A 23,622-nucleotide genomic window follows, 5' to 3' on the forward strand; every position below is an offset into this window, starting at 1 on the left:
GTGACAGACCACAGCTGCTAACTCGCGATTGCACAATTCCCCCGTGGATTTCCCCACCCCGACAGCTTTAAAGAAGAGCCAGAACAAGGTGATCTAATTAAGACAGGATGCATAATTATTCAGCACACATCGCCTCTCCTCTTCTCCTTTAACAAGCATGGCTGTTTTCTGTTGTATTACAATTCAAATCCCTGATTCGAGGTTGTTACCTAAAGAAGTCCTGAGGCGATTTTAAAATCTTCACAACAGCAATTAAATAATGGAGTGAGACTGCACTGGGAAGTGTTAGGCTTCTTTGGGGGTTTTTGTTAAACACGCTGGAACATTTGGAATATCGAGTGAGTAGTTTTCTGCAGTAACATGATTCATATTCATAGATTGTCAAAAATACAGAGCTGGCAAGTCTCTCCAACATCAAGCTACAAAGGCTGTTCTCATACACCGTTTGTAAATATACCTAGGAAAAGTAATGTACTGTAATTCGTATACATCCAACGAAATCAATTTGTATGTAATCCACGTAATCGTGAATCAGGAAGTATAAAGAGCAACAAACGTCACATAGGGAGCAGGTAGGAGTGGATGGGTGGGTCAAAAAACACCGGACTTTTGCCCAGGAGGCCGTTGTTCATAGTCCTTGTGAAACCAGAAGTCAACATTGTCACATAACTTCTGTTCATAAGTTATGCCACTTCCGAAGTTATTTTAACCCAAACTACAATCTTTTCCTAAACCTAACTAAGTAGTTTTGTTGCCTAAACCTAACCAAGTTGTTTCCTGTGAAGATGGAAGTTTATGTTGAAAAGACTGTATGCATGTAACGAGCGGAAATTGACATGTGTTACTGGACATTCGTAGGAAAACATAGGAAAAATGAGGAATAACTTTGCGAAAGATATCATATGAACTGTTATATGAGGTATGTTGAGCTATATTGGCAAAAATCTGTGAGAAACATTTCAATGAATACCTCCCCACTCAACCAACTGTGACAAATATTCTTTGACTAATCCAATATTTTTTATAAGAATCATTCTACATTTTGCAAAATATGCTTATTTACCTTCTTGCCGAGAGGTAGATGAGACGATTGATACCACTCTAGTACAAGAAAGACTGCATTTGCAAGACTGTAAAAAAAGGGGGAGACAGCTACCCTGACTCTGTCCGAGAGCAACCAAATCCACCTATTCAAAAACCCACGGGATTGCCAGCGATCCCGACTGACTTTACTGTCGGAAGCTGTAATTTTAGAGCTAGAGAAGATACCTGTATAATATGAAACTAGAAAACCTAAGGAATCCATTAGTACCAGCCATGTCATGCTGGCTTGTCACAAAGAAGGTTAATTAACGTTCCAAAGTTAGACTAAATTTTGGCGAGGAAAAACTGGCATGGCCATTTTCAAAAGGGGTCCCTTGACCTCTGACCTCAAGATATGTGAATGGAAATGGGTTCTATGGGTACCCACGAGTCTCCCCTTTACAGACATGCCCACTTTATGATAATCACACGCAAAAAAATGCAGTTTTTTAAATGCAGTATAAATGTGTTATTTTTAAAAATTTGAATATTTCTGCATACTGGGGTCCCTCAACAGTCTTGGAATTGCATAAATTGGGTATCACTTTAAATGAGCCCACTTGTATTCAGCAGGTGGGTTTTAAGGGTTTAACTATGTAAAAGCTAAAATGATATTCAAATAGGGGAACTTGGGATCCTAGTACCATTTTGCATATTTATAATACAATATTTGTAGGCTACGCTTTTGGCCCGTAACCCACCATTAAAGCAGCAGTGGGTAAAAACGGGGGAAATGTGATTAAAAAAAGTTATTTCTATAAAACGATCACTATATCCTGACAGTAGTGCATGAGACAAATCATGTGCCTTTGTGTCCTCCTGTGTCCTCCTGCGAGATTTCACAGACCGGAGGAACACAACCAGTCAGAGCCGAGCTGGAGTCTGCCGTCTCCGAGCAGCTGTCAATCACTCACAAACTTCGATCAAACGGTCAAACTAGGCAGCGCTGATCAAATATGAATCAATATTCTCTTACTGTAATGCATATTTCTCGCATAAAGTGTTTTCAGAAACATCTTGTAGTGTACTGTTTAGCAGTAAAATGAGAACGTTTGTGACCCGGCAGCCATGTTGAGATCTGTTGAGGAATTACCAAGCACCGCCCACCAGCAAGAGCACAGCCAATAGGAACGCTCTCTCTCTGAAATGACCTGTGATTGGTCAAAGTGTCCCGTCATGGGCTAGATTTTTTTAAAGCCTTAAAACAGAGCCATGAGGAGGAGCAGAAGTCTAGTTATCTCTCAGAACACTTGAATTACAATATGCTGAAAGGTTATTATGGAATTTTTGCCCAATGATGCCAACATTATTCTGCCTACTGCAGGTTTAAGTTACAGTTTTAGCCCTCCAAGGGAAAAAGTTTGGGCACCCCTGCTTTATAGGGTGGCAGATTTCGTTACCATTGGACACTGAGCGAGGCTGGCTGTTTTCCACTGTTCCCAGTCTAAGACAGTTGAGCTAACCGTCGCTGTGGCTGTAGATTCATATTCACTGGAGTGTGATATCTCGCGTAACTCTTGGCAAGAAAGCGAGTAAGCATATTTCCCACAATGTCAGACTATTCCTTTTAAAATCAAGCCTAATACAGCGGGAATGTAATGGAAATGTGTGTGGCTGAGGTGTGTTTTATTCCTCTTTTGTTAACTCATCAGTTTTGGGAGACTTGGCACAGCTATGACTCCATCTGTGCATGCCAGCGTTTCCTCTCAGCAGAAAACTAAGCATATTTGTAGCACAAACCCCTTACTTTGTGTGTGTGTGTGTGTGTGTGTGCAATTGAACACCTTCACTCAGCATGACTTTTTTTGCACTACAAGCTTGATTTAAGGCAAATTCACATCAAACTAAACTTACCTCTTTAGTTTTATCCATTGCCTTTAAAATGGCAACATTCAGGCTCTCCAGAGCTGAAAGCACATTGAGGTACGCCCCCAGGTGCTGGGAAAAATAATCTAATAGGAAATAGGAAACAAGCTGTCAGTGTCATTATAATGTCAGAACAGTCAACTCCTGAAAGTTTGTAGACAAACTCTTATATGTTGCTATGACAGATTCCAATTAAAAGAAGGCCACGACAAGGGCAGTGAGGATATCTTAGACATATCCATGTTTAGTTTTGCTCCGTAGTTATGCGCCCAATGAAATTAATACTGTGTTGTTTTAATCATCATAGTGCTATAACAGTAGCTCAATCACACCAGTGTACAGTTGGTGACAGTAAGGATTAATTTGATACCAAATATAGTCAAATGATAAAGAAACTCCTACACATGCTCATATGTCAGAAGTAATGGAGTTCACAGAACTGAGAAACATATTTATTTAAATGAATCAAAGTAAAAAAGATGTGTGGGGAAAGTGTTTTTAATTAAAAAACTCATTTTAATCTAAGCAAAGAGTGCACTAAATATGACAAACGGATCCGAGGTTAATGGATCAGCAGCATCTTTTACACTCCTTGCACTTAGATTCAATTAAGTTAGCCACCTGAATTTTATGCCTCTCAGAAAACTCGGTCAAAAAAAATTAGACAACACAACGACTAGACTGTGAACTAAATCCGAGACAAGCGGAACATTCTGTGATGGAAAACAACTCAACCTCTATTGACGTCAGATGGAAAAGATGCCATTTCCATTCAATAAATTATGCACAAGTTTTATTCTGGGTACAACTGGTATTTACAGGTCTCTGCCCCATTTCTTCACTTTATTCAGGCCATCATACACACGCATGCATTTTTAAGATGATAACAAAAATAGGTCAATAGATCCATGCCAAGGTTTTTTTTTTCCAGTGATGCAGATGGATGGTGGTGTTATTGGTCGCAGGGTATTGTTAATACTTTTTCACCCAAATAAATCTAAAGAACAGAAATGATTTAAAGGAATAGTTTTGGAAAATCCACTTGTTCGCTTTCTTGTGGAGAGTTAGATGAGACACCACTCTCATGTCTGTACGGTAAATGTGATGAATGTGAGGATACTCTATCAGAACTGCTCGTTGGTTAGTTGAATAGCTTCGGAAACGTCCTCTCCTGACCGGTGCTCAAAGTAGGTCGACCATTCGTGAAACTTCTCTGAAAATGTGTCCAACATTCATTCCTACTTCGGCCAGCTGTGTGAAGCCGGTAAAGGAGCCAAGTTGTGAACTTCTCTCAAGGCTTTTCATGTGTACAACTGAATGCAACACTACCGATTCTTTCCAGGAGAGACTGTGTGACCATGTGTGCCGTTATCCCCATAGTATCATATCTCCCACCTCTGTATGACGGCTTTCACCCTGCCTTCGAGTGCGGACATTGGGATCTTCTATAAACCTGTTTGCCTTACGACATGGTCAGGCAACACGTTTAACTAACTAGTTCTTTTCCAGCATAACCCGACTCTAAAGCTCACAAACTAACATGTTTATGTCTCGTTTTGTATAATTCGCGCAAAAAGTGAAGTGCAAAAACAATGTGTAGCCGTCTCCATCTGTTTCCAGTCTTTATGCTGAGCCAACCATCTCCAGGCTGTAGCTTCACATTTCACGGACAGATCAAAGAGTGGTGTCGATCTTCTCATCTAACTCTCAGCAAGAAAGCGAACATTTCCCAAAATGTCAAACTATTGCTTCCGTGCTCACTTAAAAATATGGACCCACAAATAAGACGACAATCACTGATGTTGGCGAATTTTAAAGACAGCAGAAATGTTACAGAAATTAAAGCACTTTCCCACCAACCTGATAGCTTATCAGTGTCCAGATTGCTGCAGAGCGGAACAGAAGAAGAGATAAATGGGGGAAATATTGAGAAAGTTCATTAGAGAAATTCAATGTCATGATAAATTGTATGGCTTCAAACTGTGTGAATATTACAGTGTTAGAAATTAAGACATACAGACAAGACACCGGTGTTAAACCCATACTAATCAGTATAATAAGCACAGATTGTTTCCCTGTCATTTACACAAGCTGACATTTTTTCTCTGCTTAGAAAATAAGTGTTCTGCTCTTTGTCGTTCTACATGAAGAATATAGCCTAGTGTAGTTTTAGATAGAAATGCTGCATGTTAACACAGTTGTGAAAATACCTTTTCTTTTGAATTTACTCCACTGTTGTAAAAAACACTGAAATCAATACTCTTTTGTTTACCAGTCACGGCAGAAATGGATAACATTGGATGCTAAATTGTTCTCAGTTTGATAAAGGCGGCACCGTTATTATATGAAAAGTTCCCCTGTTGCTTTAATGGCATTTCACAGGTCATTTTCATTGTCAGATGCAGACCATAAGTGAAGCTGCTCAATGGCTTGTGTTATGAGAAAGCTCACATAGCGTCTGTGGACAAAACAACGCTTGCTTTTTTTTTTTTCAGTCGCTGTTTTCATTTTGATAGCGACAATAAATTCCCAAAAGTCTCTGTTGCAGAAATGACCGAAGAGAATATTTATCTTTTTCTATATTTTCAGCAGAAAGGGAATATTCCCCGTGCTTTAAATGTGACTTTAAATACCAAAGCCTGGATTTTTTTGGTTTGTTTCAGAAGTGGTATTATATAATTAAGAGCACTTTTATTCAGAACAAGAACGTTCTTTAATTAGACATCAGACCTCAGTTCATGCCAAACTGCCTCAAAGCTTGGAGCGTGGCTAGAGAGGTCCGAAGGCTGGTGTGTCACATCAGTGCCAGTCAGTCCCGGCGTATAACAGCATGTCCAAAAGCAATTTATCACACAGTGATGGAAAAACTGGCGACACAACCAAACATAAATGCAGGGTTGTTACTGCAGCCAGGCACTACTCTCGCTCTAATTGGTTATGGTGCACAAAAGAAAAACTTACAAAGTACAGTAATCAATACACTTGTGTGCGTGGGTTTGTTTATGCTTGCGAGTGCCATCCTGCAAGACTAACACAGAGACTTGACAATCACAGTGAATTCATTATTTTACCTGAGCTGACACGTATGATTTCACAGCCGAGTTAGAGTCTCGCGTAAGGCTGGCCCACACTAATAGATTTTTTTAAATCTGAAAGGTGCAGTGGGTAGAAATAGAGCAACAACGATTAAAAAAAAGTAATTCATATAAAACGGTCACTATATCCTGACAGTAGTGCATGAGACCGGTATAATCTGAAAAAAATCATGTGCCTCTGTGTCCTCCGGTGCTCCTAATGGCATCCGCACGGCATCTGCAAGATTTCACAGACCGGAGGACACCATCCAATCAGAGCCGAGCTGGAGTCTGCCTTCCGCAAATCACTCGTTAACTCCGATCAAACGTTACTGTAATACCTATATTTCTCGCCTCAAATGTTTTCAGAAACATCTTGTAGTGTACTGTTTAGCTGTAAAATGAGAAAGTCGGTGACCCGGCAGCCATGTTGAGATCAGTTGAGGAAATACCAAGCACCGCACACCAGCCGGAGCACAGCCAATAGGAAAGCTCTCTCTCTGAAGTGGCCTTTGATTGGTCAAAGTCTTCAGACAAGGTTATTATGGAATATTTGCCCAACGATGCCAAAAAATTGTTGCCTACTGAAGCTTTAACAGATGAATAAAATGTGAGAAACCCCACACATAACGACATGTTATGTTAAATTTAACAGTTGTGTTCCTATAGTGTGTGGTGAGCAACGATTTGGCCAAAACAGCACAACACACACTAACACATTCAATGTCTGAAAAAACAGAAATCGTGACTTTAGTGTAAACAAAGAATTAGCGATGTTAGTTTTTGCACTAATTTCTACTAAAAATTCACAAAGGATGGATGGATGAAGTAATGGTGACATGTCAAATGAACACTTGTGTTGTTGCCACAAATCAACAAGTTGGTCCTCCATTTCTGAGGTCCATCTTACTACTACTTTATGCTTTGCGTTTTGCATTAGCTCATGAATTAGCCGCCACGACAGCAGTGGTTGTCCATCCGCTTCAGTTAGCTTTATTCTCAATTATTGAAGATGTTTAATAGACTATTTACGGGTGGACTTCTGAGCCACTGTAGTGTGTACCCGGCATTAGCCTTCTAGTGTTTGTACAATGCAAAGAAGTGTATAATGAAGAAGATTGCAAATGTCCCTAATCTGCCAAAGAAAATAGAGAAGAACTGGCTTCATAGGAAGAATGAAATTTAAAACCATTACACATCCCACCATGACAGGGGAGAAATGTTTTTTTCCTCCGCGGCTGCAGTGAGTTAAACATTCTCTGCAGACCAGTGATTTCAGCAGCAACCCTCAGGCTGAATTCCTCTGATTGTAATTTCGGGGGAGAAGGTTTTTGAAGTGGCTGGTGTGTAGTCCACAGTATTTTATGTCCAAAGGAAAGGGGTAAACAGTAATTCAGCCTGCTTGAGTTTGGCTGCAGGGCTCATTTTTACTGAAGATCCCCCTCCAGCTGTGAGACATTTAGCCTGTAACTGATGGCTTGAAAGGAACACATTAACTGTGCCTTTAAGCTTCAAACACGTGCTGTTTACTCTTTTGCTCTGCTTCTTTCTAACTGTGAAAGGCACACGTTTAATACAGCACTTGTAGAAATATTCATTGATGTTCATTTTTCACCAAGAGGGATTAAAATCAGAACGCAATTCAAATTAAATACTCACTTATTTTGTCGGCCATCTATGGAGAAGAAGAGCTCCTGCAGCTCCTCAGTAGTCAGGATCCCGTCCGCAAAGTAGGCATTGAACTCGTCAAATGACAGCTTGCCATCATCTGAAACAGAGCAAGTATAGGCGTACATCAGTATAGAAAGAACAACTGTATAATAAAAATAAGGGTGTTGCCTCTTATGAGATCAAAAAAAACTTCTCATGATGATCATCTTCAGGGAGTTCCCTTGTATACAAGATTAAAGATTGACAAACAAATAAAGAATAATATACACATAAAAGTGGCATTATTGATATTTTTGGCTTTATGGTTACCTTAACAGACAACCACCTAAGATGCTCAAAACATAAAAGCACCTGTGTGCCTATAACCCTCATTGGTCATCATTTTGATGGTCTCTGAGAAGCCTCCCAGAGAAGCAGAGTTACATAATGTAATGGTATCGCCCGGTCTTTTATCTGCTTCATGCTGAGCAAACAAACATTTTGGGGTCAACTGTATGTATTTATAAAAATATACAGTAAGAAATTGGTAAAATTCTTTATGTTTGTATTAATATATCTATAATTTAGGGCTGTCAATTGATTTAAATATTTAATCATGATTAATCACATATTGTCCATGATTAATTGCGATTAATTGCAAATTAATCACACAATTTTTATCTGTTCAAAATGTACCTTAAAGGGAGATGTGTCAAGTATTTAATCCTCTTATCAACATGGGAGTGTGCAAATATGCTTTCTTTATGCAAATGTATGTATATATTTATTACTGAAAATCAGTTAACAACACAAAATTACAAATATTGTCCAGAAACCCTCACAGGTACTACATTTAGCATAAAAAATATGCTCAAATCATAACGTGGCAAACTCAAGCCCAACAGACAACAACAGCTGTCAGTGTGTCAGTGTGCTGACTTGACTATGACTTGCCCCAAACTGCATGTGATTATCATAAAGTGGGCATGTCTGTAAAGGGGAGACTCGTGGGTACCCATAGAACCCATTTTCATTCACACATCTTGAGGTCAGAGGTCAAGGGAAAATGGCCATGCCAGTTTTTCCTCACCAAAATTTTGCGTAAGTTTGGAGCATTATTTAACCTCTTTTGACTAATATGACATGATTGGTACCAATGGATTCGTTAGGTTTTCTAGTTTCATATGATACCAGTATCTTCACCCAAGCTTTATAGCTGAGCCCACTACAACCTACGAAAGAGGGATTGCATTAATGCGTTAAATAAATTAGTGCCGTTAAAACGAATTTGCGTTAACGCGTTATTATCGCGTTAATTTTGACAGCCCTACTATAATTTAAGAACACGTTATTAATCCTAATCTAAAATATATTCCAGATATGTTTAATAGCATCTTACACAACACATTTAGCCATCACCAATATGCTTTAACTGTCTAGAAGCTCTATCTAGTTCTCTTGTGTCTATACTCCTCTTTTCTATTTCTGGTCTGTCAGCACACCAATCTAACAACCTAACAACCTAGTTCTTTTGTTTCATCTAAATCCTTTCTACTTTGTGAGGGTTCATTGAAGAGGCAGACCCCTACTGAGTTTGTGCTGGTTTGTTATTATTTCCTCCGCCAAGGCCGAAGGCCTAGGAAGGAGGTTATGTTTTCACCGCCGTTGGTTTATTGGTTGGTTTGTTGTTCTGGAGTACAGGTCCACATTGTGTGGGCATTTCTAGGGTTGAAACTAGTGATTATTTTCATTTTCAATGAAACTTTTGATTACTTTTCTGATTGCAGTAATATAGTTCTATACAATGTCAGATAACAGTGAAAAGGGAGTCCAATTTGACATCTTCAAATTGCTTGTTTTGTCCAACCCAACAGTCCAAAACTGGAACGTTTTCAATTTACAATGATATAAAGCTGCAACCAGAGGATGTTTGACATGTTTGTCTTGATTTAAACAATTAACCCATCAAAGTACAAAATAAAAAAATCATCATCAAAGCCAAACATTATCTCAACTTTATGTATAAAACTCTGAAAGTCATCATCACTAAAATCAGAATACTATAAAAACTGTGCAGAAATATTCCACAAACTTTAAAATGGAGGGAGCTACATATTGTCAACAGATTGGATTTTTCTACTTCTCCCCAAACTCGTTAACTGCGAGCACAGCTTGTTGTGACAGACAAGGCACAGAAAAAAATCAATAGCAGGAGGATAAATAGCTCGGTTGTCATCTGTGAAGAAGCGTTCCTCTGCGGGCCTACGACTGTATCAATCTGTCTACTGGCAAAGATTATAGATCAGTCAGCAGTTGGCCTGCCAGAGAGAAGCCGGTGGATGTTTTAATCCTCATAAAAGAGTCCACACCAACAGATAGATTGGTGTCTGTGGAGAACATTTTTCTGAGCAGCGACAGACACTCGGGCAATAAGAAGTAGGGAACTGGGCACACAGTTAGTCAATGCGTGAGTGGTCAGAGTGATAAAATGGAGCCAAGATGGCATACAGACAAATGAGTATGGCTGTGAAGTATTTGTTGAATCAGGCAAACAGACAGTAGCTGTCTCTGAGGCAAACAAAAGCCATCCAGCCATGTCATTGCTGCACCCATAACGGAACTATCACCACTCATTTTTTTGCCTTCTGAGTGCAGGATGACTGTTGAGTAATCCGCCCAAATAATGACCCTGGTGTCTACACAAAGACGAGGTAAAACGGGATCAGTTTAATCTGCCATGGAGTTCCAGTTGGCTGACTCAGCAGAGCTGGAAACTCAAGGGCAAGCAGACCATCTGTTCAGCTGGAGCCTCTTTGACACTGTTCATCATTACCTCTGACCAGAATGTGTAATGTGCATGGCCTCTAGCCACTTTGGCTTATTTTCTCTCTTTTTCAGATAAGTCTTTTTTTGTTTATCTTCCTCCAGTTCTCTATGTGCTTTTGTTCTCCCTCTACTTAAAGAGCAAGATCAAACTGACAACATGACTTTGAACTAGGGCTGTTATATTTAATTGTGATTAATCGCATGATTGTCCATATTTAATCGTGATTAATTGCAAATGAATCACACATTTTTTATCTTTTCGAAATGTATCTCACAGGAAGATTTGTCAAGTATTTAATACTCTTTTCAACATGGGAGTGGACAAATATGCTTGCTTTATGCATATGTATGTATATATTTATTAGAAATCAATTGACAACACAAAATATGACAAAAATTGTCCAGAAACCCTCACAGGTACTGCATTTAGCATAAAAAATCTGCTCAAATCATAATGTGGCAAACTCAAGCCCAACAGGCAACAACAGCTGTCAGTGTGTCAGTGTGCTGACTTGACTATGACTTGCCCCAAACTGTATGTGATTATCATAAAGTGGGCATGTCTGTAAAGGGGAGACTCGTGGGTACCCATAGAATCCTTTTTCATTCACATATCTGGAGGTCAGAGGTCAAGGGACCCCTTTGAAAATGGCCATGCCAGCTGTTCCTTGCCAAAATTTAGCGCAAGTTTGGAGCAGTATTTCTTGCGACAAGCTGGTATAACATGGTTGGTACCAATGGATTAATAGGTTTTCTAGTTTCATATGATGTCAGTATCTAAACCGTGGCTTTAAAACTGATCCCGCTACAACCTAAAAATCGCAAGTTGCAATTAATGCATTGAAGAAATTAGTAGCGTTAAAACTAATTTGCGTTAAAAAGTTATTATCACGTTAACTTTGACAGCCCTTTTAATCATCTTTTGTGATTTAAAGAACAAAAGGTTTACAGTTTGGCTCTGTGCTTCCATTTCTCTGTCAGAGATACAAAGTAAAACATTAAAATAATTGCAACACCATAAAAGTCTATTTAAAGGGGACATATCATGCTCACTTTTAGGTTCATATTTGTATTTTGGGTTTCTACTAGAACATGTTTACATGCTTTTATGTACAAAAGAAACACTTTATTTTTCTTATACTGTCCGTCCGAATATACCTGTATTCACCCTCTGTCTGAAACGATCTGTTTTAGTCCCCGTCTCAATTAAGACCCTATCCAGACAAAGCCCAGTCTGCTCTGACTGGCTTGGGAAAAAAATATGATACACCTTTGCAAAGGTAGTTCTCAAGCCGTGGGTTGAGATGGGGGGGTTAACAGTGTAGATATTTCTTTCTTTCACAGCTGTAGTATAGAAATTTACTAGTAGTTGATAATTGCTGTGCACCTGATTTATTCAAGTTTTAGTCAAGGAGTTGCCATAGCAATTTGCACTCCTGTTTGTATATGAAGCCTACAAGTTCAAATAAATTGTTTTGTAATATATTCAAATTTAATGCAAAATTGCATTGCAATGCAAATTTTATGCAAAAAGAGCTCTATTGGTATCTGCAGATATCCCAATTTAGGTATCGGATCGGAACTGAGAAAAAGGGGATCGCTGGATCTCTAAGTTAGGGGGGGGGGGGATGTTCTAATGAGTCTGCAAGTGACATAAGAAGAAAATAAATAATGCCAAAAGAAGTTGCAGTATACAGCAGTATAGCAGCTCACCAGCATCTTGCACCATACTTTTTTTTTTTTATCTAGCAGTGCTAGAAGGTATTCAGAGTTTTAAAAACTATTCTGGATCAACACACTCCTGCACACGCAGTGAATGACATTGTATATCAGAGCCATCAAGGTTTTTTCGTTGTTGTTTCTATTGTACATGCTGGAGCAAGGACGTAACGGGCATAAGGAGAACATTATTTGAATTCTTAAGGTGAAGGCCATCGTGTTAGTGCGGCTCCATCTTTTCCTCTCAAGATCTAGTAGTAAGTATATGGTTGACACATGCTACAATACAACTCTGTTGTTAATGTTCTTCTTTTCAACCATTTACTGAAACATATTATTCTTCAAAATACAAAAATGAAACATGGCAAAACCCAATAAACAAGATTATCATACATTATATACATTACAAGCAATCAGAAGACCAATGCAGTCATTATTGGTCCTAATTCAGCATACTGCAATGACCCTATAGAGGTGTTTATCCTCAGCAAAATATATATTATTTACAAATACTTCTCTGTTCTATAAATGGCTCCAACACATCCCCTCAGTATAGATTTTATAACAAGCATTTTTGGGGAAGCTATATTCATGCAGTAATATCATACTTTTTTGTGCCTTTTATATTTATGCAGTTTTACTTATATTTTGATGCCATCTGTAGTTAGTTTGTGGATCTGAGACCACACGTCTTTGTCTTCTCTCTCAGTGTTGTCTTTGGAAGGCTTCCTATATTTGGGGAGCCAAAGCAGACCGACAGCAGTTATGCTCAGAAGTGACACTCGATAATCAGTTTGATGGACTACTGATGACTACTGGCAGTCTCCTCTATTCACTTTGACAGTTCTGGGTTAAATGTCTTGCTCATGACAGAGGATGGCCAAAGCAAATACACGAGCCTGGCCTCCGTGTGTTTTACTTTACATGAGTTTTATGATAAAGTGAAAAGATTTAGGGTTGCTTGTTTTCTTTGACTTTAAGACTAACTTCCAAATTTGAATTTTCCATTTCCATCTCACATCTCAAATATGAGGCATAACGGATTACTGTCGACGCTCAGAACAACTGGTTTGTGCAACTTTTTTGCAACCTTTGTACAGCTAAATTGTCATCTGCAACAAGTGCAAAAAAGACAACAATCAAAGATTTAGGGTCGGCTTGGGTTGAGTTATGGTTGCCTTTGACCCATGACAGGGCCCTATAGGAGACACCAGAGTCCAAGTCCTGCAGATGCAGATCTGTGTGTTTGGATTAAAGCCTCATTAATAGATAAGTGATTCATATCTGATTTTTTTTTCCACACATAAATGTGGCCAAAAACACCTTTGGAAATAACAGATGGTCGGTGCCATTTATGCAAAAAAGAAATCCGCAACGTGGCACTTTCATTACAGTGTGTTATATTGTATTCAAGAGGTCTAACAGTATATTTTGGAAAGAATTGCAAAATATATATTTGCCTATGTCAAACAGCAATCCTGCTTTTTAATCTCACCCAGATCCTCCGGGGATGATGGTGACAGGTGGCATCGGAAGATGGCATTAAAAGCATCCGGAAAACCAAGATCGGCAGTCAGATGAGGGGATTAAGTGTTTGCTATCTCAAAACTCATACCTGTTGGTCTCCTCTCAATTTCTGCATCCTCACTTCAATCGCACGCATCTCTTCTGATGACTTGAGGGATGCGAGGATGACGGGGGAATTGATGCAACGCTTATATGCCAAATGGGACATCCTTGTTCAGTCAAGCGTCATTCTGAAGCGATGTTTATCATTTATGATGCTTTACACACAGCTATATTATCCATCACTGAGCTTGTATTGGTTGTACTGTTCTGCACAGATGTGTTGTCTTAGAGCAGAGTTGCTCAAGTTTGGGGGTCAGGACCCCGTATGAGGTCACTTGATAAGCAGAAAGGGTCGAGGGAGATTTCTACAATTTAAATATTTATATACGCGAACAAATCCTGACCCAAACCCACTATGGGTCATAACTGAACAGTTCATAAACTCTCTCTCTCTCTCTCTCTCCCCGACACAGCTTGCATATGCTCAGATAATGATACATTCTTGTAAACCGTTTATCCATCCTCTTACAGTCCTCTCGGAGCAGACGCAGTATTGAGTTACTAAACAGATTCCCGACCCAAACGCCAGCTGATGCCTCTAAATTAATAAATCATTCATGTTTGGCACAGAATCATATAAGGAACACACAGGGGTTCGCTAAGTAGATCAGTTTCCAAAAGCACTCATAGCATGCACATTATGTATATTAACTTATGAAGCATTGCTCCTGTCCAGTTCCCAGTTAATGTGAAGCTATTCCTGGAACATTTTCAGAGAACAAAACAAGTTTCCTTTTGAATAACTTTATCATAGTCTGCAAACGAATCATATCTCTGCATCAGCAAATGCTGCTGACCTGGTTTGAAAGGAAACGGGAGCTATTTGAACAAACACAATGCCTTAGTATATCTTGTTCACTTCAAAGTAGTCTTAAAACATTTCTGGAGCCAGCCTTAAATGCAAAAGTCTGTCACTGAGTGACTGACTGATGGTACGTGTCCACAGCCTCCGTCCTTTCCACGCTTCCAAATCATTGTCTATGAAAGCAGCCATGCGATTCATTCTGGTAGCATGGCGGTACGATTCGAGAGACGGGGCATCACATTGGCCACTCCTCATTTGTATAAAATTGAGGACTAGGCTACTTAATGCAAGTCACGGGCGTCCGACGTGACTCACCGCCCCTGGAAACTCCCGAGAAACTTATAAACTAAGCCTCGTCGATCCGAAATAAAGATAAATAAAATTAAGATTAATAAATATTTCTCGCATAAAATGTTTTTAGAAACACATTTCGGTGAACTAAGAGAAGAAAGTTTCCAAACGAGCCTCCATGTTTTTTTCTGGTTTGAAAGCTGGGAGCAGCAGCCCACGAGGGAAAGCATTCGTCCAATCAGGTGTCAAGTGCCTTGTGTCTAGTCGCAACCCATTAAGCGTCCAATGCTGGGAAACAAGGCGATGTGTGGACATTATCATGAGTGAGTGACTAAGTGATAAAGTTAAACGATTGGTCGGCTGAGTGTTGGAGAGTCCTCATTGGCCGTTGCTCTTTCAAAATAGCGGGGGAACAGTCTTTTATGCAAATGAGCCCGTCCAGCGTGACGTGTCCGGCTCACAAAACTTGGACCAAGCTGTCAAACTAGGCGATCTAGTTCTAAAATGAAACGAGGAGCAACTTGTCTAAGCAGCTGTTTCATTTGAAAAACAATAAACCCACCAGTATGTTGAACGCAGAGGATATTCGCAGCACAGCTGAAAAAGGAAGACACCATCTAATTGTGGGGTATCCTCCTTTAACCAACCAAAATCTAAGCAGTACAGCACATTCCCCCATAGGAAATTCCATTATCATAGCAAAATAAAAGTAGCTATAAATCATACTGTAGGTTGAGTCAAAAGCAATATGCATACATTGCTTTTTAATACTCAGCCGGAAAAATCACTTCAGAATTTCAAAATGAGAAAAAACGTTTCCATAGTAAGGGCAGGTGAAATGTGCTGATTCTGCAACACAGCAGGACACCGTGGCCGTTTTTTTCCTTTAGAGAAAAAAGTCAGAATACTCTAAACAAAGTGCTCAAAAGACCAGAGTAAACAAGAAGCACATGAGCAAGTGATGAAGTCCTGTAAAAAGTAGGGCACAAAGTAGGCCGCGCTCTTATCTCTTCAAAGGTTATTCCCATTGCAGCCTCTCCTAAGTGGTTTATAAATTCCCATGAACGCATCACAGCTTCAAAAGCCACTTGCATTGCTAAGAGAGTTGGGTCTGGTTTCTTCATGGCAAACTCCTATGCACTATACTGTCTACCCAAACCATTTCAGATTCTGGTATTCTTAGTATCAATGCTCTACTTAGGGTGGTGTTCCACCAGGCCATCTGTGAGCAAAGCTGTGATATAAGCTGCATTTTAGCTTCCATATCCTGATTTAAGCCTCCATGCTGCTTTTAGATTCACGATTCTACACCTCGCTAATGGTCTGAAGCTCGCTGGTCTTTCCCTCCACGTTGGAGCAGGTGTCAGACGAGAGCGCGAGGTTCATTAAAAGCTGAGGAGAAAAAAAGAGGACATGATCTCTTCAACTATCACACTGGAAAGTGTGATGTATATTTATGGGAAATATTAATATCTGGATAAAAAAGACAAACATTTCCCAGCTAAGTTGGAAGTTTAGCTTTTTTTTTAAACCTAAACTTTAACCTGTATAACAATTACCATCAGGATTGCTGATCTGTGACCATTTTGCCAATTAGCTTGTGACAGTTGGGGTTTTGCAAGATGGCTAATTATCCTCAAGATTTTCATGCACATGGGTAATAGTCTGTCTTAAACCATTAAAAGCAATATGCTTGAACTATAAAACGCCAGGGAACATGAACTGAAACTGAGCTTCACAGTTCTTTACAATCAGCTCTTATCTTAGAAAAAAACTATCCTATCTCAAGGTTCACATACACTAGCTTCTTCCACAGCTTTCAATTGTATCCGTCTTCATCAGTTGTTATGGAGATGGATTTGTTGACACTCAAGTTAAGTCAATTTTATAGCCCAAAATCACAAATCTCAAATAGTCGGTGAATGCGAGGCAACAGGGATGGGACCCAAATGCAGACTGGTAAAGTCCAGGGATTTATTGACCAGATTATGGTACAAAAGTTTACAGAAACAAGAGGCAGGCAAGGGTCAAAACCATGGATGTATAAAGAGAATTGGATACAGTGTTATAGGCTTGGCCCTGTTCATTCCTATGACAGTTGCTCAGTGACGCATGAAGCAAAAAAAGCTTGACTTGCGAGTATAAAATTACCCGCATCATCTGGCGATCTTCCGCATCCATAGGGCCCATACAGCAGGCGCAGTAGCGTTTCCTGGCCCAGCTTAGGTCTGGGTCTCATTCACATGAATGGAAGAAGGAAAATAACTCTGGATTCGGCCTTAGTGCATTTTACAACTTTTAGGACCTAATGATTTAAATAAGGACTATTGAAGTATTCATACTGTGAAGTTGATTTACCTTAAAAAGAAAATTATCCGCTGATTTACAGACGTCTCTTTCCCAATGTAAGTCTATGAGAAAAAGTATTTTTGGCCCAGTGGGATCACGTGATGGACACAGAAGCTGTAATATCACCATTTGGCAACTATGAACATTTTGCTTCAAAGCCCAGCGCCGTTCCTGGGGGCTTGGTTCGTGCACTGCTCATTGTTTACAGTCTGATTAGCAACTTGAGATGTGAGACTGGAGTTGAGAGACGACGTGTACGACCGGATGGTTCGACAAGTAGCCAGTTTACAAGCTAATTTTAAACCAGTAAAAAGCTAAATCATCGTCAGACGATAGCCGGTGGGTTCCGAGATTGAATTTCTGCCAATAAATTACACTTCTTTTGCTCTCCACATTGACGGTTTACCTACATTCAATCAAAGCCTGCTCGAATGTGATTGGTCAACACTTCTCAAGACTACAAACAAAAACCAGAACACTACCAAAATCTTGTCCCATTGCCTACAGATTCTGCATATGAATCTGTTTATAGAGATTAGCACATGGCAACTCTGACGATCGGGCAGAGTACTATGGAAAAACTACAATTTCCATGATCAAGAATGAAGTTTTATGCAAGTACTAATTGATTTTTTTGGCCACTTGAGTGCAGCGAAACAACCTGTTAACACAACACTGACATATAGTCAGATTCTATGGTGAATGTGTTTGCCTATGTAACTATAGTATGCACAGTACATTATACGGTATATTCCTTTCAACTACAGACATATTTTGAATAAAAAAACTGGTTTATTATTTAACACCATCTACTGTTATGGACCTCATCTTTATATAGTTGATATAACATACTCAGTGGTGTTTATTGCTGAAAGATAAAGGGCAGTGAATGTAGCGCCGTGTATCTTCTTTGTGTTTTCCTTTTATACTAACACTCCTCCTTCCCTCTCCCCACCATTCTTTTCTCCACGACTGGTTCAGTGATGACAGTCATCTCAGCTGAGCTCATTATAATAAAAATCCAACAGTGAATATATTTGGCTGGAAGCCACAAAACAATTCATCATGTACAATACTTGTCATAGCGAAGGTTTAAGAGCTGTTGAGAAGTAATTGCTGTTTGGAGGCATGTTGATTAAAGCTCCCTGTGAATGCAACAATGTCCCGTTGATGTCCACTATTTGTTGATTTGCTTTGGCACCTTATATCATCTGTTGTTAGACTGAAATAAATATCTGTTTGGGAAGGGCATTCTTAGCCACAGCACCAGCAGAGGCAAAGAGGACAGATTTATTACAGTACAGAGGATATTTAAAATCTTGTGTAGGAGTAAAGCAATATTCCTTCATAAATAATAACAATAATAATATCACAAGATCCCATGAAAATCCCCTTTGCATTTGTGTCCTAACCACAGTGGTTCAACAGCACCAGTTATGTCCGAACTGGCAACACATTCTCACTCCCAACTCGTCAAATACCGCCGCTTGGTCAGTGCCCTTCGGCATCGGAGACCGACGCACGAGCTACTCCTCTTGCGTTACTTTTGGATTGACCAGGGACGCCATGTCAATATACGCTTGTGACATGCATAGTGTCCTGTCATAACACAATTCCGTTTTCACAGGATGTTGGTTTAGGCAACACAACCACTTAAGTAGGGTTAGGAAATGGTCAAGGTTGACGTTAACTTTCTGACTAACGACTCACGAGACTCGGGACTCACGGGACTGCCGATCCTAACGAAGGCTTTTCTTGATGGAAAAGATGTTTTCGCTCTTCTCCCAACTGGCTTTGGCAAGAGTTTGATTGACAGATCCAATCACATGCCTGCCCTTTTCCAAACACTTTCCAATGACGGCTTCTCAGATGGTTCCGTGTAACAAACCATCTGGCGCCAGGTTACAATGTTCAGGTAATATGACAAGATGATGGCATAGGTCTGTTTGCAGCACTATTTTTTTCCCTGTCATTCCATTTTTCCACTTTTAGAATAGGTGCGTGCAATAACATAATAATGATGGTTAAATGTGCTTTTTTAAATTAATTGTTTTACCTCGGTATCTTTCTAAATGAAATTAATTGCAAAAAAATCTGCAGCACAATCTAACAGATTAAACACTAGTTTCAACACAGAAAAAGTCTAAAACAATGACAAACGTCAGGTATTGATCTCAGTCTCACAAAATCAAGGACAAAGGATGCGAAACAACCACAGACACAAAAATCACAGCTCTTCATTATAAGAAAAACTTTTTTTGAGAGTTACTATGAGCCCAACAGCACATACTGCGTAGCCTACAGCTGAATGCAACAAGTTCACTCACATTTCCTGGGACTTGTTTAAAAGGCAAGACAATCACTCAAGTAAAATAGATGAGACAACTCGAGGAGAAGTGGCTACAACAAAAAAACTATTTAATCGTAATACAACTCCCAGAATGATTTTTTTGTATCATCCCAGACTGATGATATACAGTATAGCACTGTAAGAGGATCCACGGGGTACTGAGACAAATCGTAACTTCAACAAACCGTCTTTGATCCCTTGTGATGCTTCTATGGTTTGATCGCCATAACTTCAAATCTGCAGTACCATTAAGGCCCCTATACACTGTGCAATAACAGTAATTTTACAGACTCATTGCATGTCTCACTGTGCGGGACAGGACTAATAAAATCTTGGTAGATTTTTCAATGAATGGCTGTGGATATTGTATAGTCACATTAAAAAAATGGCACTTACCACCATTTACCATCCGTGAATATTTATGCACGCCAGTGTGACATCTACAGTAGGAGTATATATGGGTTATGGGTGGGTACTTTTTAAAGAATTCCAATGTTAGTACCAACAGTACCCTTAAAGTGATACCAATGCCAATAGAGCACTTAATTTGATACACATCATGTGAATGGAAGCGATGTGCGTCCCACTGGATAGCTCATAGAGCTGTTCATTCCCTCCGCTCCCCAGCGCCAATCTAATTGCTCGCCATTCGCCCAAAAAAGAAATAAACTGCATTATATTTTAATTAGGTCTGTAGGCTACCGAACGTCTTTTTTGTTGTTGTTGTTTTACATTCAAAGCTTCTATTGAGGTATTCGGATGAAGCTTTGAATGTCTGTTGTCATATTTTATGACATTACTCTAAAAAAAATAAAAGAAACTCCAAAAAAAAATCTCAATTTGAAAAAAAGTGATTCATCGGATTAAATGGGCTAGTCTTTTTTAATTAAATCAGCTTTCTTTAATGAATGTCAATCCACAGTTTTATTTGACTTCTCCTAGACCACCCCGTTACTACAGGTGCAGCGAGTGAGAGAGCAGTTTTTTGACCACAGTGAAGATTTTGTTTTGAAAGGCTAAACGCCAACAAATATAGACTGAAGCAGAATACTTAGTTATGTTGTGTTATATGTTGTGAATTTTCAAAATAACTGTTGACTTTACAACAACGCTCTGGAATTACTGGAAATGTTTGGATCACACGAGTCGGAAACAATACTACGCAGCCGCCGTGCGCAATACATGCTTCAACCTCATGGTTTGAGCGGTACTGGAGCAAAACTGGAGCGGGAGATAAGGCAACGCTCCAACTTTTTTAATAATCCACTCTGCACTCCATCCAAAAATCGCTCCCCGCTTGCTAACACTCCACTTCGCTCACATGCTCTGACAGATTGCAATTTTTTTCTAGATCTGGGCACAAAAAAGGTCGATTGCAGGTATTGTTTGACTGGAGGAATTTCCATACTACTTGGCACTGGGTTATTTTGGTCGATACCTTAAAAGGTATCGAGTACCGATACCCATTTGGGTGCTTAAAATGTTGCCATTTGCCAGTGTATTTGGTGTCATTTCATGCCATATTCTGATGGTTGGTTTGTAGACATAATCATAGTCACATGGTGAGAATTCGGTCCTAAATTTCTGACACTGACAGAATTATGACTGAGACGGTCTTTGGTTGCCAAAGCTCTGAATTGGCCATAAATGGATGTGACTTTGTGAAATGTAGGATCACTGTTTTGGAGTGTAAAACTGTAGCAACTGAAGTATTACTGGAAGAAATCTAGGCTACATAAATGAGGGATTTTAGTATGGCTGTCTGGCACTGGAGGTGGGCAGAAAAAAAGATGTTGAACTGAAGAATGGCTTAGGGGGCAGAAAGTCTGTGCAAAAAAGGCAGTGGTTTTATTAACCAATAATCTCAATGAAACAGAGGAGAAGAATAAAAAGTCCCAGGAAAACAACCGAACTAACACAGACTCACAACTCTCCCACAGTCAATGCCTGAGTGGCTTTATATAACCTTCCTGGCCCAACCCTAATTGGACTGAACCACTGGACGAGGGTTAGGTAGGGCTGATTAGACATCTGCTCAGGTTGAAGGTAGGTGGAGCTTTGATGGGAATGGAAAATCTTCATCGACCAATAAGAATGATAAAGGTGCAATTTGTCGCGCCCTAACAGGTTCAACGAGGCTAACAGGAAACTCAAGAAGATGTCACTCAATCAGTCTATACACGCCCGCACAGTCCTGAGAAAAGGTGTGGGTGTTGAGAGCCAACAGTAGGTTCGTTTGAGATGAACTGCGCCTCGCCTGGAAAGTAGACGAGATCAGGCGGCAGCAGCAGGGGGCGGTGACAAAAAGCTGCGGTCAAGTCGGACAGTTTCCAACAGCCTTCAAAGAATTTACAGGAAGTCACAGAAAAAGTGACAACCTGTTAGATCTGATCTGTAGGCTACTTGTAGTTTTCAGACCACGTTGGGATTTATTTATATTTGTTTGTAAATATATGTGGAAATGTGCGTGTATCTGGCATCGGATTCTGTCCTTTATTATTTTCATGTCTGCCTTGTAAATCACTTTGTAATGAACACTCATGCTTATAATTAACCTTCATTATTATAATAATTATTATAATTATTATCAACCACACAAGATATGTTTGTTAATAGATGAAACCTTCATTGCACAACATACAATCTAGCGTTAAATAGGGCCAGGTATGTCTCAGAAGTATGTAGCTACATACAAAATACATGATTGGAGAAATATAGGAATGGCCATAATTTAAGTCTTGCTCACAACCTGCCCGCAACACACGCTTGTTTGATGGGGAGAAGGGGGGTCGTTACAGGTCGGCCGTGGCTGGCGCAACCCGCTTGGAGTCGTATCGGGCGCAACTTGGCCCGACTCCAGAGAAGGTCCATTTTGAGTGCAGCTCGACACAACTCGGCGCGCTAAAACTGGTAATGGAAACGCAAATCTGCATCATGGTTTGACTCGGCACAGCAAAAAAACGTTAATGGAAAATCCCTAACACACATTGTTCTTATTTAGTTTCACTTTACTAAAAATGTTTTTCACTGCTTATTTCCGTTTTAGTTTCAGTTTACTATAATAACCCTGTTTTGGATTGACAACCAAAAATTGCGCAGTCCATAAGGAAAATGTGTGATATTACTGAAATACATACCTGCCAGCATGGGTACATGTGTGTATACATTTCTGAAGACTTACCTTGTTTGCACTTGCTAATAAAGCCATCTTATCAGTGATTTACTGAGTTGGCTCAGCCTGCGTTAACATGAGTCATTCATTCGTAAACAGCACCCAGTCATCTGTTTCAACGCTGACAGGGAGGTGCTTTATTTTGTGTGACACATTCTTCCATTCGTGGCTGTAATCCAGCATTTTAGCACCATTTTAATTGGGAGGAGAAACTTGTTAGTGCATGAGGAGGAAAGGAGCTTCACTTGAAGAGTCGTTGATGCAAATCCTTTATTTCTCCGCCCAGATTGTCTGAGGCATAATAACAAGTGGAGGCATGTGGGGAAACAACAAGCATGCATTGTGTTTTACTCACCGTTTTTGTCTGCTCGGCGGAAAATCTGAAAAAAAAAGACAGGGGGTAGGAGATGGTTATTATCTCTAGCCAAGCATCACTAAAGGGGTTCTTACAATAAGACAGGTTATTATGAATTATGGCAATTTGTCAAAAACACAATATGGATGTGTGACATCTCCTGTAAGAGGTTACTTCGTTCTGTTGAACCGAACAGAAACATGTGAACAAGGGCATTCACAAATACTCTTTATGTGTGAGTCATGTTAGGTTGAATGCCAATTCGTAGCATGTGTCAATTGTCAATAGGTTTAAGAATTATCACTTCTGAAGTAAATAGTAATTTCAGAAGAAGCAAAGAGGCTATGGTGCCTCAGTTATGAAAACTGCTAGGGGGAAAAGCAAAATGAATTGAGATGTATTATTATTTTGTCAATTGTTCTATTTGTTTGAATGTCGTGTTTGGTTTGATTT

General features: G+C 39.6%; 1 protein-coding gene across 1 annotated transcript in view; it reads right to left on the reverse strand.

Moving 5' to 3' along the window:
• necab3 (N-terminal EF-hand calcium binding protein 3) overlaps nucleotides 1-23,622 on the reverse strand; it is a 55,813-nt gene that overhangs the window by 23,182 nt on the left and 9,009 nt on the right. The window contains exons 2-5 of the mRNA XM_037767230.1: nucleotides 23,170-23,194; nucleotides 7,683-7,791; nucleotides 4,810-4,835; nucleotides 2,938-3,035 (exon numbers count right to left, since the gene is read on the reverse strand). Coding sequence (XP_037623158.1) covers nucleotides 2,938-3,035; nucleotides 4,810-4,835; nucleotides 7,683-7,791; nucleotides 23,170-23,194 — 258 coding nt within the window. The remainder of the gene's footprint in view (nucleotides 1-2,937; nucleotides 3,036-4,809; nucleotides 4,836-7,682; nucleotides 7,792-23,169; nucleotides 23,195-23,622) is intronic.

Source organism: Sebastes umbrosus, chromosome 1 (genome assembly GCF_015220745.1).
Source record: "Sebastes umbrosus isolate fSebUmb1 chromosome 1, fSebUmb1.pri, whole genome shotgun sequence".
NCBI lineage: Eukaryota > Metazoa > Chordata > Actinopteri > Perciformes > Sebastidae > Sebastes > Sebastes umbrosus.